We start from the raw sequence: 15,609 nt of genomic DNA, 5'->3' as shown, positions 1-15,609 counted from the left end.
ATTAACATCACAATTTACACTCTAATCATCAGATAAATGATAAGAGCTAGATAGATCTACCAACAGGATGATGTACTACATGATTATTAGATAAAAATAAAAATAAATGAACGTCTATCAAAAGGGAAACAGAAATTAACTACAAATAAATAGCAAAAGTAATAAATGGTAAGCATCTGAACCTGACCCTGACTACACCTAAACTCTCAATCCACACTACTCTACTGGAAAAATGCTTTGCTGAGTAGACCTAAACTAGCCAGTATGGCAACAAAGCAATTGCCATACTAAATGGAAGGCTTAGAGAAGTCACTAGCTTGATCGAGCCCGACGGCGCCGCAGCCGGAGCTTCTGGAGCAGGCGGCTCAGGCGGGGATGCCGCTGGCGGCATTGACGGCTGAGATGGAACGGTGGACGGTGGTGGCACTGGTACTGGGACTGGCGCAGCTGGCGGTGACGGCGGAGATGGCACGGGCACTGGTGCTGGGACTGGTGCTGGGACTGGAACTGGTGCTGGTGGTGTCGACGGTGACGGCACGGGGGCTGGTACTACGGGGGCTGGAACTGGTGCTGGTGGTTGCGATGGCGATGGCGACGGCGACGGCGACGGCGATGGTACCGGTGACGGCTTATTTGGAGCTGCTTAATTTGCATCATAAAATTGCTTAGTTTAAATAACACAAAAATCATGGATTCCTTTGTGTTTAAATTGGTTGATTAATTGTAACATAGTATCGCTAGTGTAGATAAAAAAAAAATAGATTTTTTTAAAAAAAAAGAAATTAGTTGATTTATGGATAATATAAAATGAGATAAATTACCAGGAGCCGGAGCAGGAACACGAGGAGCCGGAGCTGGACTGGGAGAAGCTACACATGCAATGCATAGGCAAATGAAGCAATTAGATAGTACAAATATTAAAAAAAACCACATAAAGTTAAAAACTAGTTCATACTGTATTGCTTATCAAACTTTTGTTTGTAAAATGCATACATACATAATTAAATATATAATTATCTTACTTTTTATTTTTTGAAAAAAAACGGCACACTACTCATTTTATTCATTAAAATTACGAATTAAATAATATAGGTGAGGTAAAGAAACCTCGGTAGTGTGTATATATATTTATATATATATATATATACACACACAATTAAACTAAGAAAGTTAGCTTTTAGACGATAGTATATTTTTTTACTGGGTGGCCAATCTTAAGATCTAAAAATAGCATTATTCTTTAAATTTCAGATCATACAATTATTATCTTACTAATACTGGTATTCCAGTGGTAAGGCACTGGAGATTAGGAGTGACGTAAACTTAAAAACTAGTAGGTAGGTATGTACCAGGACAGTTACTTGACGGCACTTTGAGCGAGCAAGCGGCGGGGAGGCCGTCGGCGCGAGTCATATTGACGTCGTACCCGCCGTCTATCGCCTCTTCGAGGGCCTCGCAGAGGCACTTGGGGCTGGCCGCGACGACGGTTTTCATGCCGTCGCAGCACGACTTTGTCGGCTTCGTCTGCGCGCTCCCTTTGACGACGAAATCCAAACAATCTATCATGTTGTCCACGACGTCGGCACAGTCGGGAGACGATGCGGCGGCGACGGTGGAGACCAAGAATAAGGCCCAGATGGCCGTGAACTTGGCCATTTTTGTGAAGTTGGGTGGTGGAAATTAATTAGATGTGTTGAGAAAGATGAATGTGGGGAGAAATACTATAAATGCGACGATCAACGGGATAAGAGGATTTTGTTACGTATTAATAGGATGACACTGGGGTGTGGGATAAGATTGAATTGTTGAAGTTGTTAGAGATTAGTTACTTGAATTTGAATCTCTCTTTTTAAAGCATGGGTGAAAATGTATTTTGATTCGGGTCAATTGCATATTTGTCTCTACAAAAAGCAATAAAATTGTACATTTAATCCGATAACGTTCATATCTATCCCTATGAAGTTTTATTTGTAAAATGTATCTCCCAAAAGTTGTATAGTTTGTAAATCTATCCTTCTACCTTAAATAGATATCATTTTAATTATATTTAACAGTATTTAACAGTATTTATTATCTTTCCTTTTTTTTTTTTAAATTCTAACTTTCGATGCCATACTACGTGAACTATAAATCACAAATCTTAAAAAAGTTATAGAAGGACTAAGTTTCACAAGAGTATAACAATCTAAGTGGTGAAAATTTTATGATCAACTCAGAAGAGGCAAACCAATCGTCCCTAGCGCAAGTAGTAAAGGACTTGGTGGTTATCCAAGGTTCCGAGTTCGAATTTTAATTGATTTACATTTTTAGCTAAGTTTATTTCTAAATCAAATAAACAAAGCGGCTCAGATAAATTTGCATATTTTGGAGCTTTAGAGCGATAAATTTGATGTACATTGAAATTTTTTAGGGCCAAATATGCAATTATTCCTTTTAATTGTATGAAGGGCTATGTTAGCCGTATTACATATTTTACTCCCCTGATATTGGGGTTTAAGCCTTGCTCCCTTCACTTGAAACTCATAATTTAAACACTTCAATTCTTGAAATTTTGCATGCATTCACTTTAGATTAAAGCTTATCCAACAATCAGGATATTTTTTAATTCATTGATCAATCCACACAAATCGCTTGTTCATCTCAAATCAAAGCTAGAAGTACACCACATCATGGTAACACAAAAGTCTTGGAACTATTCAAAGTATTCTGGCCTACTCAGTACAGTGACTTATGAATAATATTTTTAGCACTCAAAAGTGTACTAAAATCCAAACTATTTCAATTTATTCAAATACAGACAAATCCTATTCCCGAAATTGTATCACATTCCAGTACAACCATCAAAACCTTACAGAAGATGTGTATTAAATAAGTTCAAAATTGTGATAATACAAATCACTGAAGTGTGGTGAGCTCTATTTTAAGTCAATCCTAATATCAACTAGGCCTTAGAATAGCCGGATTTTCCTTATCAATCTCTGAATTTATGATATGCTAAATTACGATTGCGGCAATCACAGAGAATATTCTCCATTCACTTGCTTTTGCCGTCTTCTTCTTCTTCTTCTTCTTCTTCTTCTTCACTTTCTTCACTATCTTGTAGGCTCAAATGGTTTAAGTTCCTCTCAAGAGGTGGTAAGCCATCATCAGAATCCGTATCAGATCCCTTGTCCGGGTGTGTTTTATCGACTCTTGCCGCTGAGAAAATAAAAACGAAAAAACTCAGATCACTCTCAATGAACATATACAAAGCTTCAAACCAAGTTCATTTAATAATACTAGACATACAATTTCAAATTATCGACACAAATTCTAAGATACTGGATGATATAACAGGGGAAAGTTTCTACCCAACAAAATCAGCTGGTAATTAATTTTCTAAGCTAACACATAGGAGCACTTGAAAAACAAAAGGCAGAAAAGAATTAAGAACGAAATGTGATATTTCAACAGAAAGCTTGGCCATACCTTTTGCAGGTGGAGGCGAATTTTGAATTCTAGAGTTACTAGATAACCAGGAGTTTTGGACAGCAATAATTTCAGATCCACTCTGACAATGGGAGTATGCCTTGAGTAATTCTCTGCATGTGCAAACAAAAATTTGATAGTAAAGACAAAGTGGTTAATTGTAGCACCATATAAAATAGTAGGAAACTTGGCAGAGTGAGCATCTATTTTATCTTGTTCTTAATCAGAAAAACTGTCACAGAGCATGTACAAAATGGAGCCTTCTATTACAAATTGGTGGACCTACAACACCTCTATTATCATGTTCGCTGTGAGAAAATCTGATGCGACTTGGTGGAACTGCAAGAATAATGTGGTAGACTAAGTGGAATTGTTCCAAGCTCGATCAAGTTGGATTTGAGATGACTTTTTTCTTTACTTTTTGAGAGAAATGTAGCAAGTTATCCATTTTGTTCATTTTTAGAAATGAACTCAGATAGAAATGTAAAGTAACTAAACTTCGAACTTGTACCTTGGATATTAATAATCAAACCCTTAACCGACTGCGCTAATTAATGGTCGGTAGACTTGAGATGACTTGATATAAGAATCAACCATGAACTAAAACCTACTCAAAGATATTCGCCAATATTTAACGAGCCACTAATATTATGAATGTGCAGTTATAAGGTCGACAAGTAGCCAAAGTGTGCCAATTATCTAATGCATAAGCCTCTGTAGGTAACAGATTTATTACTCCCTTCTCTTGAAGATTACTAAAGCAAGCAACACAGTAATTTCCAATGTAGAACTTAAATATTTTTGTTAATTGTTGATTGTGCAGCATTTTGAGAACTTACCTGTTCAAAGACAAGAAAGAGTGGCCCCATTTGAACTTTCCTAGAAGCAGGTTTGCTGTTTCTTCTTCCCCACTGCCAAAATTGGAAAGCTCAGTTTAAAACAACTAATCTCCACAAAGACAACAATGGAACAGAACTTCAAAATTAATATGTTGATAAGTAAACAGAACAAAAAGGAAAAAAAAGTGTGGGAATAGTTAGCAAATGTAAGCACTTCAATAGATACCGAATCGATCGATATTCTGTAAGCACTCTCTCTGATCATAAGCTAAGGTGCAAAGAGTAAGTACCAGATTATCAGTGCTGCCGATAGTGCTTCGACGCAAGATAATTCACATGGCCGACCATAATTCACAGGGTTTGCCGCCACCAACCAAGGCACTGCATGCATTTACTTCAATAGTCAAACACCATGTCCTTTCACAAACCAAATGTATCACATGCATTATAATGTACAAGAAAATTGTCCTCCACATCATCTAAAATTCCAAATAATTAAATAAAGGCTATCTATGTTTTCAATATTGAAGTGATAATAAAAGTAGCAGTTTTTGCTCTCTATCCTTACAGAGTCGTGGGGCACCACAGCGAAGTTTCTTAAAAGGCACGTCATTTAAGCGTGCCCATGAGCAATCGACCACAGCCAGTCCCTTGCCTTGTATTAAAAGCTGATCTTCCTTTGACACGCACTGTGTCCCGACAGGACTATAAAAGAGAAAGCAAAGAAAAACCAGCAAAAACAAATCAGCAATGGATAATGTGATATTACCTTTTTCATTTCTCTATAATAAGAGGTAGAACAAAAGAAGTTTATTTTTTCTTTTGTCCTTTTTGATTCATAGTTGTTCACATGTTTATAGTAAATCAAAGCACAGGGAGAAAAAACGAAAAGAAACGAAAAGAAAAGAAAAGAAAAGAAATTCAGTATACAAAAGACTTGCCCGAGTACCTTAGAACAACTCCATTGAAACCACTACTCACCCGCAACTCCTGCAAGATTCACTTGAAAGTTTATTAATAATCATAAGTTGCTAAACGTGGAGTCTGAATTAAACACAATTCTATTGGCTTAGACCAGGTCCTTTTCTACTACTTCTACCATACCATATGCACTTATGCAGAGTGCAAAATTCAAAAACATGAAAATCTTCTTAAAGAAAAGCGTTCTTAGGTGAAGAACATTAAGGACTACTAGTGGCGTTATGGAGGACGCATCAGTAAACAGATTTCTCTCATTTTTCACTCAAGAAAAAAAATAAAAAAAGTGTGCATTTAGCCCAATACTCATGAGTGTCAACATACTTTCAAAAGTCCAAATCTTGAAAGCTTGCGTCCAGTGCATCTTTTGACATCACATTGTCCGAAGTCCTAAAATAGTAAAATATGAATTTGGTCTGCAAAGCGATTGTATCATTGATTCATATGCAGATATCAAAAATAATACCCACCCACATTGCAAGCTGAATTCTTGAAGCCGCGGGTTCTTTCTTATCTTCTTCTGAATACAAGAGTTGCGGCACATTGTAATTAGACTAGCTCCCAACCGAAAGACAAAAGTATAATAACAGAGCAATCACTTGCACAGCCAATTGTATAAAAACAGTATTTTGATAATCAATTGACTAATCAAAACACATACTAAAGGCAATTCTTATGTCCAAGAGCGTCAGGAAGTACACATATTTAAGGCAATCCAACTCATTGGTTAAATAATACAAGTGTAGTTTATGAACTTGTGTTAGAACTATTACCAAGTTGTAACTATCAATCTATAACTTCAATGGATCAATACAAAAATATTCTTAAACGTGACAAAAATCAAATTGTGCTGGTCCATAACAAAATTTTCGATCAATAAGAATTAAACCAACAGCGGAAAGAGATTATACCTTCATGAGTTGGCAGTGATGTACCAGGAACATCATCACTGCGACCACAACAACAACAACAAGAAGCAAAAATACCTAAATTAAAACCCAAAAAAGCATCTGAATATAAACTAAATTGAAAGCATCACAGGGTTCTTTCCCAACTCCCAAATCCACGCATCAAAAAGAAAAAAAAAAGAAAAAGACAACAAATAAGGGAAAAACCAACCAAATTACTAAAAATTCTCTACATAATCTTTTTTTAAAAAATTTCCTCTAGAGTTTCGATCCTCTTCCTATATTATCACAGATCTAGATAAATACGTGCACTTAATGCATGAAATTTTTGATACAAAATTTAGGGTATGGGTGCAAAGGGCGAACACTTACCCCGAGAGTTCCCGGTAATTACTAGAATGCCCCCGGCGGGATGAGGAGCTCCGTGACCGGTTCGACCGGTTGTAGCCCATCGGCGAAGCGGAGCGGACCGGCGCTGCTGCGGCGGCGAAGCAAAAGCTTAACGACGAGGAGTCCAAAAGAGAACGCTTTTTTCATTTGGGTACAAAAGTAAGGAGGCCCCCCTTGATTATAGATTATTCTGAGAACGGGCCCTGAAATTATATATATATTTTTTGTAGCTTTGATTTTTTTTTTTTTGAATTATTCTGGTAAATCCGAACTACAGCAATAGTTTTATTAGCTAATTAGGGGGAGCTCAAAAGAAAAAAGATTTGAGCGTCCATTTCAGGAAGATTTATAGATGGGGGGGTTCTGTGTATTTTTACCCGCTATCCCGATCCACGCGCATAGCACGTGCTCAAAGCACCTTCGTTATTACGGCAACAATGAAGAGTCGGTGGCGAATCAACGGCAAAAGCCGGTTCTGGTTTAATAATTCGGCGACGATGGTTAGACCTTGCCGACTAATAATTAGCACCCCAAAAAATAAAATTCGGCGGCGAAACAGCTAAGTTCACCGAACTTAATGCCGAGTGGCGATAATTAAACTCTCGTCTCCTTCATTTGCAAATTGCAACCCTCGTCTCCGCTCTCCTCGGGCGCGAACCCCACCCCGTCGCGCGGCGGCGCACCACCGCCATCGGCGGCGCCGCCGCCCTACCCATGCCTCCTCGTCGGTAGCTTCTGCAGTTCGTCGACAACAACAGCAGCAGCAATCGGAGGCGTGGTTCCCTGTTTCCTGACGATCGCGTTGGATATCGTAACCCTAGGATCGTGATCGGTACTCTTCGCTCTGGAGAACTCATCAATGGCGACGGAGTCGCCGTTGAGAGCGTCTAAGCCACTTTTATTAAAGTGGGGTATCTGACATGTGGGGTTTTCCATGTGCTTTTTAGTTTTGGAAATTGAGAGTCTTATATTTTGTCATTTTTAGGTGAAAGTTGGTTTTCTTTGAGTCCTCTATTTGAGAACTATGGGAATTGAGAGTTACTCGATGACTGTTTCAGCCATTGGAAATTGTTTCGGAACTTTTGCAGGACACGATCTCGATCTAAAGCTTCATGCAATTGGTTTCAATTTACTACAATTTACTACAGTCAAATATAGGGTAATTTTCACATAATTATACTGTTTAATTTTCTTTTGCAAACAAACTTACCATCAGACTCCAACTTAGTAAAAAAAAAATGCAAGTACAATGTAGAAATTAGAGAGCAAAAAGACACTGAGTTCGCTCGATCACACTTAAGCAGCCAATCAAACTCTTTCCTCTAAACTCAAGTGAAAACAAGGAGGCAAAAATTCTAAAGTAAATTTTACATCCTAGGAGTTAATTTTCTATCTCTTTTCATCCAATTACTTGTACTTTCTTTCTTTTGTTTGCTCTGGAACGTCATAGGTATCTGATTTGGTATCTGTTTGGGATCAGGTATATTCCTTGCTTCTTTCTCTTTTTTGAAATATTTATGATTTTGATCCAAGTAAATGCTATGAGCCTAACACTATATCTCGAAGTTAATCATCATCAGATTTATTTTTAGGCAATTATTGGCTTGACGATGGATTTAGGTGCACATATAATATGGTTTGAATGCAAAGATAAATTTCCGTCAGTTGATTTTACGCTTTTTATGTTTTTACTTTCACTTTTAACTTTCTGCATAGCTGCCATCAGACCACGGGCTTTCTTAATAAAACACATAAGCATAAGTCTGTTAACAACTGTAAGAAGGATTAGCATGAAATTTACTCGAGGCATGGTGAAATTCAAATCATAAAAGTCAGAATGAATTTGAAAATTTTCCAACCTGTAGAGATTTTTATGGTCCTTTCTTTTTCATGTTTCGATGATCTCTCTTTTCGCAGTGGCTCTGAAAAGGTAGTATGTATTATTGTGCTATACGAGTTGCATGATATTTTTACACTTAAAGATTAGTTTTTATGGCATTAGCCACATATATATTACAGCCGCTTACATATATAATATAAGTTAGTATGGCTCAACAAGTTATGCAGTCTTACTTTATGCGGATGCCCTGAACTCCCCGAGTCATGTAATGGCTATGGCTGATTTTTTCTGAGCTATTTTTTTTTCCCTTGAATAACAGGGGTTAATCCCTTATGTGATTAAAGTTTTATGGACATTCATGAATTATGATTTTCTGCCAGTTTAGATAGCACCCCCTCAATTTTGCTTTCACTAATGCATGACAGGGCCATATTCAAAAGTAATGAACTGCCTTTTGTGAAAAAAGGGCCCACAACATTATCTTTTTCAGTTTCCAATCTCTTTCCTATGAGCTAAAACAGGGGCCCAGAAGCTCCCAGAAGCTCCTGTTCCTCCCACCAAACCCATTGGTCCACTGCATGGCCAATAGCCCACAGCTGGTCGGCAATTATTCTTCATGAGATGGCTGGTGGTCTGGTATGATGTCCCTACCACTAGCCTCTCTCAGCTGACATGAGCAGGATTAAATATATCTTTCATTAGATGATACTACAGATGCACCTGAAGGTCCTTTAAAGATCATTGATATGTTGGCAATCACACGTGTTGCACTCTAAGGCATTGCCTACGACGCATCAACGACACTTTGAATGCTGTATGAAGGGGTACCCAAAGCCTTCCGTATGGAAATTGAAGGTGCTTTCTTCACTTCTCTTTCCTCTTCTTTGTCAGTTGCAGTTTGAAAAAGGCAGTTTTAAGCCCACTTTCAGCATGTGGAGGCTTACAGCCATAGTTGTCATTCATCAGAGCTTGAAGCCTTCTATTCTACTTTGAGGACCCTTGTTAGGCTCTTCGATTCTATACTTGATTTTGGCCCATGCATTTGGCGCCAATCATTGATGCTTAAATGGCCCCCAAGTTTGGTATGATGTCCTTTTCCGAATCTTCTCCCTCACTCTTATTGTAACGCTTCTTTACTAGACTGTCCAACTGAACATGAACAGTGGAGTGGATATGAAATCTAGTATGTATAATGTCATTACTAGATATTAGTTTATTATCACCCTAGAGTGTGGTGCACATGAACAGCTCTTTTGTGGCTTCATAGCTTTGGTTAGGTTGCTATGATACAGTTGTGATATTGTTCCAAGGCATTTTAATAATCTCTATAATAGTTGGTCGGCAAGAGTCCATGTATCTGGAGAACTATTACTATAAATGATTTTGTAATAGTCAAGGTCGTAGTAATCAACAACAACAATTCAATAAGTCTACCCATTAGGCTCAGGTTTAGCTAATTTTTCCTTGTCTTTTGTTTGCATTTGTGTAATTGACAGCCATGGAATGATTTGTTTGTACCCTTCACTTAAAAGTTTGGCTTAAGTTGTGGTTATTTTTATTCGGCCATATTTGCTTACTTTGGCAATCACAGCTGGCTCCCGAAATTTTTTTTTTATTGCACTCCCCTTCTCTGATGTTTCGCTTTCTAGTTAAGAAATTGTACTAAGCACCAACTTTTGTGTTGTATTCAGCTCATTTGTGACATAATTGACGCAAACACAAGCTATTGTTTGTGACTTTTCTGGCTACTAACATTGTTCTCAACGAAGAAGACAAAAGCATGGGTAAACATGTAATAAGAAAGATGGGTTATAAGATATGCCCAACACATTAGCTGGTTACTGATAAATGAAACTGATTTTGGACCTTCTTCGCACATGACAATTTTGAAATTTTGGAACAATACAAGCTTTTCAATTAACAAACTGCTTTCAAGTGTTTTTTTTTCCCCAAAAAAATTGTTTACATGTGCTGATTTCTCTGAATTCTTTTTTATCTAATTTATTTCTTGAAAGGTAATTTTAATCTAATTTCAACCATTAAGCAAATTTCTGTGCTCCAAAATTTGTTCTTTAGCTATTGATCTGCCTTGATGGAAACCACTTTACTTGATAAGGGATGTCATGGAACATAGAACTGTACTGTACTGGTGAATTAAGAACAGTGGAACTTTTGATTTGCTCAGTTAAGTATAGGTATTTTGGTGCATTTACCATAATAGTGATGATAAATAAAGCTTTAAGGTGTTGTTTCCTCTGTCTTATTCCATAAGAAACACATATGAGACCTTTAATTGTTTCAATTTCCTTTGACATCATGTAACTTGACATCATTTACATGTCTAACAAACCGGATGGCAAAATTTACTGAAGTACCGCTTGTACCACAATATTTAATCAAGAAAAATCTACTTGACATTATAGCTTTTAGAGTGAGGCAGCAGAGTTCTCTATAAAAACATCCTTAGAACTATCATAAATATAAACGTGCTCTTACCTATACTTGTGCAACAATCCTAATCAACCACTACATAAATTTGCATCTCCGTCCAATTCAAACCTCTTAATCATAATTTATTTATTTATTTCTTGAGATGACATGATTCATTCATAATTTCATTGTTTGGTCTACTTAATACCGAAAACAGTCAGTTTTCATTTACTAGCACAGTGTGGGTTATATTATTCCCTGTTGTTTGCAGCAACAGATTGGGATATCCCACAGTGAAACCCCCTTAAGCTGTATATTTTAACTCATGGATGTTGATATTTTAATCTATATCTATGACAAGTTATAAATGTCAGAAAGCTCTTTCTATGTATCAAATGATGACCTTTATTTGAGGGAATATAGATTGTGAGTGACTTTGCATGTAGGAAATAAAGCCCCAAAATGTATGATGTTTCATATTAGTCTTCTAGGTAAGATGCAGTTTCCTTGTTATCTTTAAGATCATTGTATTGAGATAATGAGATTATACTTTCCATTCTTACATTAGTTTAACTTGATTCATGTGTGTATGCATGCTTAGAACCAAACTCCTTGGTCTTCAAAAGAAATTATATAGATATCAATAGACTGCTTATTGAAAGCAACTAGTCCGCATTACCTGCGACACTTCTCACTATCCCACACATCCATTTTCTTTCCTGAGTGGTGCTTTCCCCCACCCAACAGAGGTGATATGTGGCCAAAGCTGATCCTGTAGAAATTTTACTCCAAATCCCATTTGTTGTTGATAATATATAATTTCTTTACTTCACACTTGGGTCACTGTCTATTGTTCTTGCTACACACTGGAAGCTAGGGTTTCTACCATTGTATTGTCCCAAGATGCTTTACTATTTCCCAACAGCTTGCTTTTCCCTCAAGAATTCACCTGCCCCACTACAACACACAAAGACCCATAAACATTATTTCTTTTTATATTTGGAGGACCACAGTCCCAACAAATATCTTGAAGGTACATTGATCCCATTTTTTAGCCTTTCTGACACCCACTGTTGCCTTTCTTTTTAGACATGCCATTACCTTTGGCCTTTGATAACCAGCTTTTTTGTTGCCTTTGGGCTTTTGAAAAGCCTATATAAGGAGGGGGTGGGCATGGGAACTAAGGATTTAAGGCTTCAGTAGAGAGAGAGGGAGAGACAGAGAGAGAGAGCTCAGTCTGGGCTGGTGCAGCTTAGGATCACTACAAATTCTCAGTTCCTTATTTCTATTAGCTCTTGAGGAATCCCTTAATAGATTTACCTTTGTTAAAGTTACTTCAGACCCATCAACCTCAGTTTCTTTTTATGTCCATTAAAACCAGTCTTTTCTTCATTTCCTCTCTTTCACAATCACACCGAACTTGAAAGGTTGCCTGTTCTTTGCAGGTCTATTTTAAGAAAAAATAAAACTTGACTGGTCCTTCTATCAGATGTTTTGTGAGCACCCATAGAAACTATATGCATATATAGAGGAGGGGCATACTTGTATCCTCAGCTTGTCTTGTTCTTTGCTTTTATATTGAGCTCTACCCTCTCTTCATATTTCCATCCTTTCATTTTAAGGAATCCCTTCACAGTATGAAAGGAACTCTAGAATATCTGTCTGGTCTGTTGGGCAGTGGTCACAAGCACAAGAAGAAGAAGCAGCTGCAAACTGTGGAGCTCAAGGTCAGGATGGACTGTGAGGGCTGTGAGCTCAAAGTCAGAAAAGCCCTTTCCTCCTTGAAAGGTTTGCTTACTCCCTTGTTTTAATGCATTAAAACTTTTTTTTTTTTCTTACCGACCGTCTCCAACATAGTTGGTTAAGGGCTTGATGGTTGGTACACGAGGTTTTAAGTTCGAAGCCTAATAAATGAACCGAATAGCTTACTATCATTCTCTTTCTCTCTCTCTTTAAAAAAAAAAGAAAAAAAAAGAAAAAAAACAAAGCAAAAGAAAAACTTTGCTTCTTGGTTATAATTGTTACACATATTGCTTGTTAATGTGCTTCTCAGGAGTTGAATCAGTGGACATAAACAGAAAGCAGCAGAAGGTGACTGTGACTGGTTATGTGGATGCAAACAAGGTGTTGAAGAAGGCCAAGTCCACAGGAAAGAAGGCTGAGCTCTGGCCATATGTGCCCTACAATTTGGTCACCCAGCCCTATATTGCAGGGACCTATGATAAGAAGGCTCCCCCAGGCTATGTTAGAAATGTTGAGGCTTTGTCTGCATCCAACCAAGCCATCAGGCAGGAGGATCAGATCACCAACATGTTCAATGATGAGAACCCAAACTCCTGCTCTATTATGTAAGATAATAATAATAATAATAATAATAAGCCTTAATATATGGAAAGAAGTGGGGGTATGTGATAGAATTTCCCTTCTTGATGGAGGTGGTTAGGCCACTATAGTAGATTAATGTTGTATGTGTGCTGTGGTATGGAGTGCATTAGTTTTTATGTAGGGTATATGGTTACTAAATGGTGTGTGGTAGTGCTGCTGTGTTGCATGTTTTCTTGTGCATTAAATTTTCTGGTTTCCTTACCTCAATTGCTTGGTTGCGTGTGATTAATTCATTCTCCTTTCTTAATCTCCTCTTCACATGGCTGGATAAGTAATTAATTAGTCATATAGAGGTACAAATTAAGGAAAGAACCATGCACTCTCTAAAACAGTATAAAAATGTGTTTATGACTTATGAGTCTTGTACAAGTAGAGATTCCTAGCTGTTTCTTATATGAATGATAGGCTGCTTGATTATCTTATTTTATTTTATTTTATGTTATTTTAGTAGAAGCTTTGTCTTTGTTCTCTTGCCTAACAACTGACATTTTCTTACTTGATGCAATTACTAATTGGTAAAAATATAGAGACATTGCATGTACTATACACCATGAAATAAAATATATATATATATATATATATATATATATATATTATTATCTACTCTAATCTCATAAAACTATTTCAGTGTATGTAATGTAATCTTTTCGACGAGGCCTTAAAAAAGGCCAAATTTGGGCTGGGCCTATTTGACGCCCAATATTTTCATGCCTAAGCACAGTCCAAATTGACTGAGCTGGATCGGATCAGGCCCTGCATCCGAGTACAGTTTTTTTTTTTTTTCTTAAGAGAGAATGGTCTCGTTATCTGTTTTGTTTATTTATTTTTTAAAAAAATGAACTTAGTTAAAAATATGAAGCTCTGATATCAACTATCAAATTTCTTACGACTTGCATCAGGAATGGTTGACCAGTGCACACACAATTAATCAAACAAAAGAAAAATCCTAGCCTAGTATGAATTTTTGTGGGTTTTCAATTTTGAACTTCTGGAGTAAGATAAATCATCTTGCTATTTGACGCACAAATATTAAACTCAAATTATTTTTACACCCTAACTAATTAAATGAAGCGAATGCAACAATTAATGTCACAATTAAATTCCAACGGAAAATATGCACCATTCTTTTGCAGCTTATTCTTTCCCAAATCGACTTCCCTTTTAAGTGTTAGATTAATTTTGCAACTATTACTTTGTGATGTAGTACCAAACCGGCCCCTACATTTCTACGTATATACTCCTGGTAAAAATTATACGAACACCCCCTCAACTATCGGCCATTTTGAAACAATCTATTTTTCATTCACTTTTTCTTAACTTTTAGTTTTGTAAAGAGTAAACAATTTTAGTCAAATAAATTAAAAGTGTTGTTAAATTCATCTATAATCTTATTAAATTTGAAGAATCATCATTATAATTAACCAAATTTTAAATGTAGTTGAGAATGCTATTTAAAAAATGGGATGGATGCATGTATTTTTTTTTCCCACATGTATATCCTGAGAAATTGTACGTATTATAATGTACATTTTTTTGAGAAAAGGTAGCACGCTATCTACTTCATTCATTGAAAATATGAATTAGGCTACATGGGTGAGGCAGTCGGGGCCTCGAAGGAGGGGCACGAAAAAAAAAAAAAAAAAAAAAAAAACAACGGCTATGGTAGGACGTCTAGCAATTTATGCACACAGCTCCCAGGATTTCAGCAGCTCCTTAAATCTGTACACCGTTACTAGTGGATCTAATTGGATGTTTCGAAAGATCATATCGTTTCTAGCCTTCCACATAGTCCACCAGCACGCGGCCAATTCAGGAAGGCTATGCCTCGTATCCTGCCATCTTTTCTTCACCATCCACCTCCTTCCACATAGTCCACCAGCACGCGGCCAATTCAGGAAGGCTATGCCTCGTATCCTGCCATCTTTTCTTCACCATCCACCTATCCCAGATATTAATAACATCGTCTTCCATTTTCGTAGCTTGAATATTCTCCACACCCATCACCAAGATAAACTTAGTGAAGACACATTGCGCGATTAGTATTCATCTTTGAGTACTTCTAAGAATACCCCAAAGCATAGTGATGTAGCGCACACAATGACGCAAAATCGGTTTTTGTACAATGTAAGCCAAAGATCCGTGATATTATGTGGTACAACAAGGGGACCCAAAATCATTCTTATATTTTTCAAAAAAGACAAAAAAATTGTTTCGCTTTTTCCTAGTGAGGGTATCTTCGTTAGGTTCAGCGCCTCACGAATCACGAGGCAATATTCTGCAAAGTGAGCCTTTATTTTATTTATTTATTTATTTATTTTTGTAAATATGTTCAAAATTTTATTCTATAAATGAAAGTCTTTGTTAGTTAGCT

General features: G+C 36.9%; 3 protein-coding genes across 5 annotated transcripts; 1 reads left to right on the top strand and 2 right to left on the bottom strand.

Moving 5' to 3' along the window:
• Positions 1,324-1,656, bottom strand: LOC109721477 (non-specific lipid-transfer protein-like protein At5g64080). The gene has a single exon (XM_020249129.1). It carries the CDS (start codon positions 1,654-1,656, stop codon positions 1,324-1,326), a length of 333 nt encoding a protein of 110 aa, XP_020104718.1.
• LOC109721347 (ribosome biogenesis protein TSR3 homolog) lies at positions 2,610-6,784 on the bottom strand. Of its 3 annotated transcripts, none has more exons than XM_020248906.1 (10): positions 6,566-6,784; positions 6,197-6,234; positions 5,756-5,805; positions 5,610-5,675; positions 5,257-5,297; positions 4,876-5,012; positions 4,598-4,688; positions 4,308-4,379; positions 3,469-3,581; positions 2,610-3,198 (listed from the first exon to the last, which is right to left on the bottom strand). In XM_020248906.1, exons 1-10 carry the CDS (start codon positions 6,643-6,645, stop codon positions 3,035-3,037), a joined length of 852 nt encoding a protein of 283 aa, XP_020104495.1. In that variant the 5' UTR covers positions 6,646-6,784; the 3' UTR covers positions 2,610-3,034. The 3 variants fall into 3 exon arrangements, with proteins under 3 accessions (XP_020104495.1, XP_020104496.1, XP_020104497.1); XM_020248907.1 differs by having other exon boundaries at positions 5,756-5,802; XM_020248908.1 differs by lacking the exon at positions 6,566-6,784 and adding an exon at positions 6,405-6,523 and having other exon boundaries at positions 5,756-5,802.
• On the top strand, positions 11,928-13,445 carry LOC109721348 (heavy metal-associated isoprenylated plant protein 23-like). Its single transcript, XM_020248909.1, has 2 exons — positions 11,928-12,641; positions 12,907-13,445. Exons 1-2 carry the CDS (start codon positions 12,491-12,493, stop codon positions 13,203-13,205), a joined length of 450 nt encoding a protein of 149 aa, XP_020104498.1. The 5' UTR covers positions 11,928-12,490; the 3' UTR covers positions 13,206-13,445.

This window comes from Ananas comosus, linkage group 15 (assembly GCF_001540865.1).
Source record: "Ananas comosus cultivar F153 linkage group 15, ASM154086v1, whole genome shotgun sequence".
Taxonomy (NCBI): Eukaryota; Viridiplantae; Streptophyta; class Magnoliopsida; order Poales; family Bromeliaceae; genus Ananas; species Ananas comosus.
The sequence above is the reverse complement of the archived record's forward strand: the minus strand, read 5'-3'. Positions and strand labels throughout refer to the sequence as shown.

Excerpts from the sequence above, each read along its gene's own strand:
- LOC109721477 (XM_020249129.1), bottom strand. The coding sequence starts at position 1,656 with ATGGCCAAGTTCACGGCCATCTGGGCCTTATTCTTGGTCTCCACCGTC.
- LOC109721348 (XM_020248909.1), top strand. The coding sequence starts at position 12,491 with ATGAAAGGAACTCTAGAATATCTGTCTGGTCTGTTGGGCAGTGGTCAC. Across the intron at positions 12,642-12,906 it reads AGCCCTTTCCTCCTTGAAAG|GAGTTGAATCAGTGGACATA; the intron begins GTTTGCTTACTC and ends TGTGCTTCTCAG.
- LOC109721347 (XM_020248906.1), bottom strand. The coding sequence starts at position 6,645 with ATGGGCTACAACCGGTCGAACCGGTCACGGAGCTCCTCATCCCGCCGG. Across the intron at positions 5,676-5,755 it reads GAATTCAGCTTGCAATGTGG|GACTTCGGACAATGTGATGT; the intron begins GTGGGTATTATT and ends TTACTATTTTAG. Across the intron at positions 5,298-5,609 it reads CAAGATTTGGACTTTTGAAA|GAGTTGCGGGTGAGTAGTGG; the intron begins GTATGTTGACAC and ends TGAATCTTGCAG.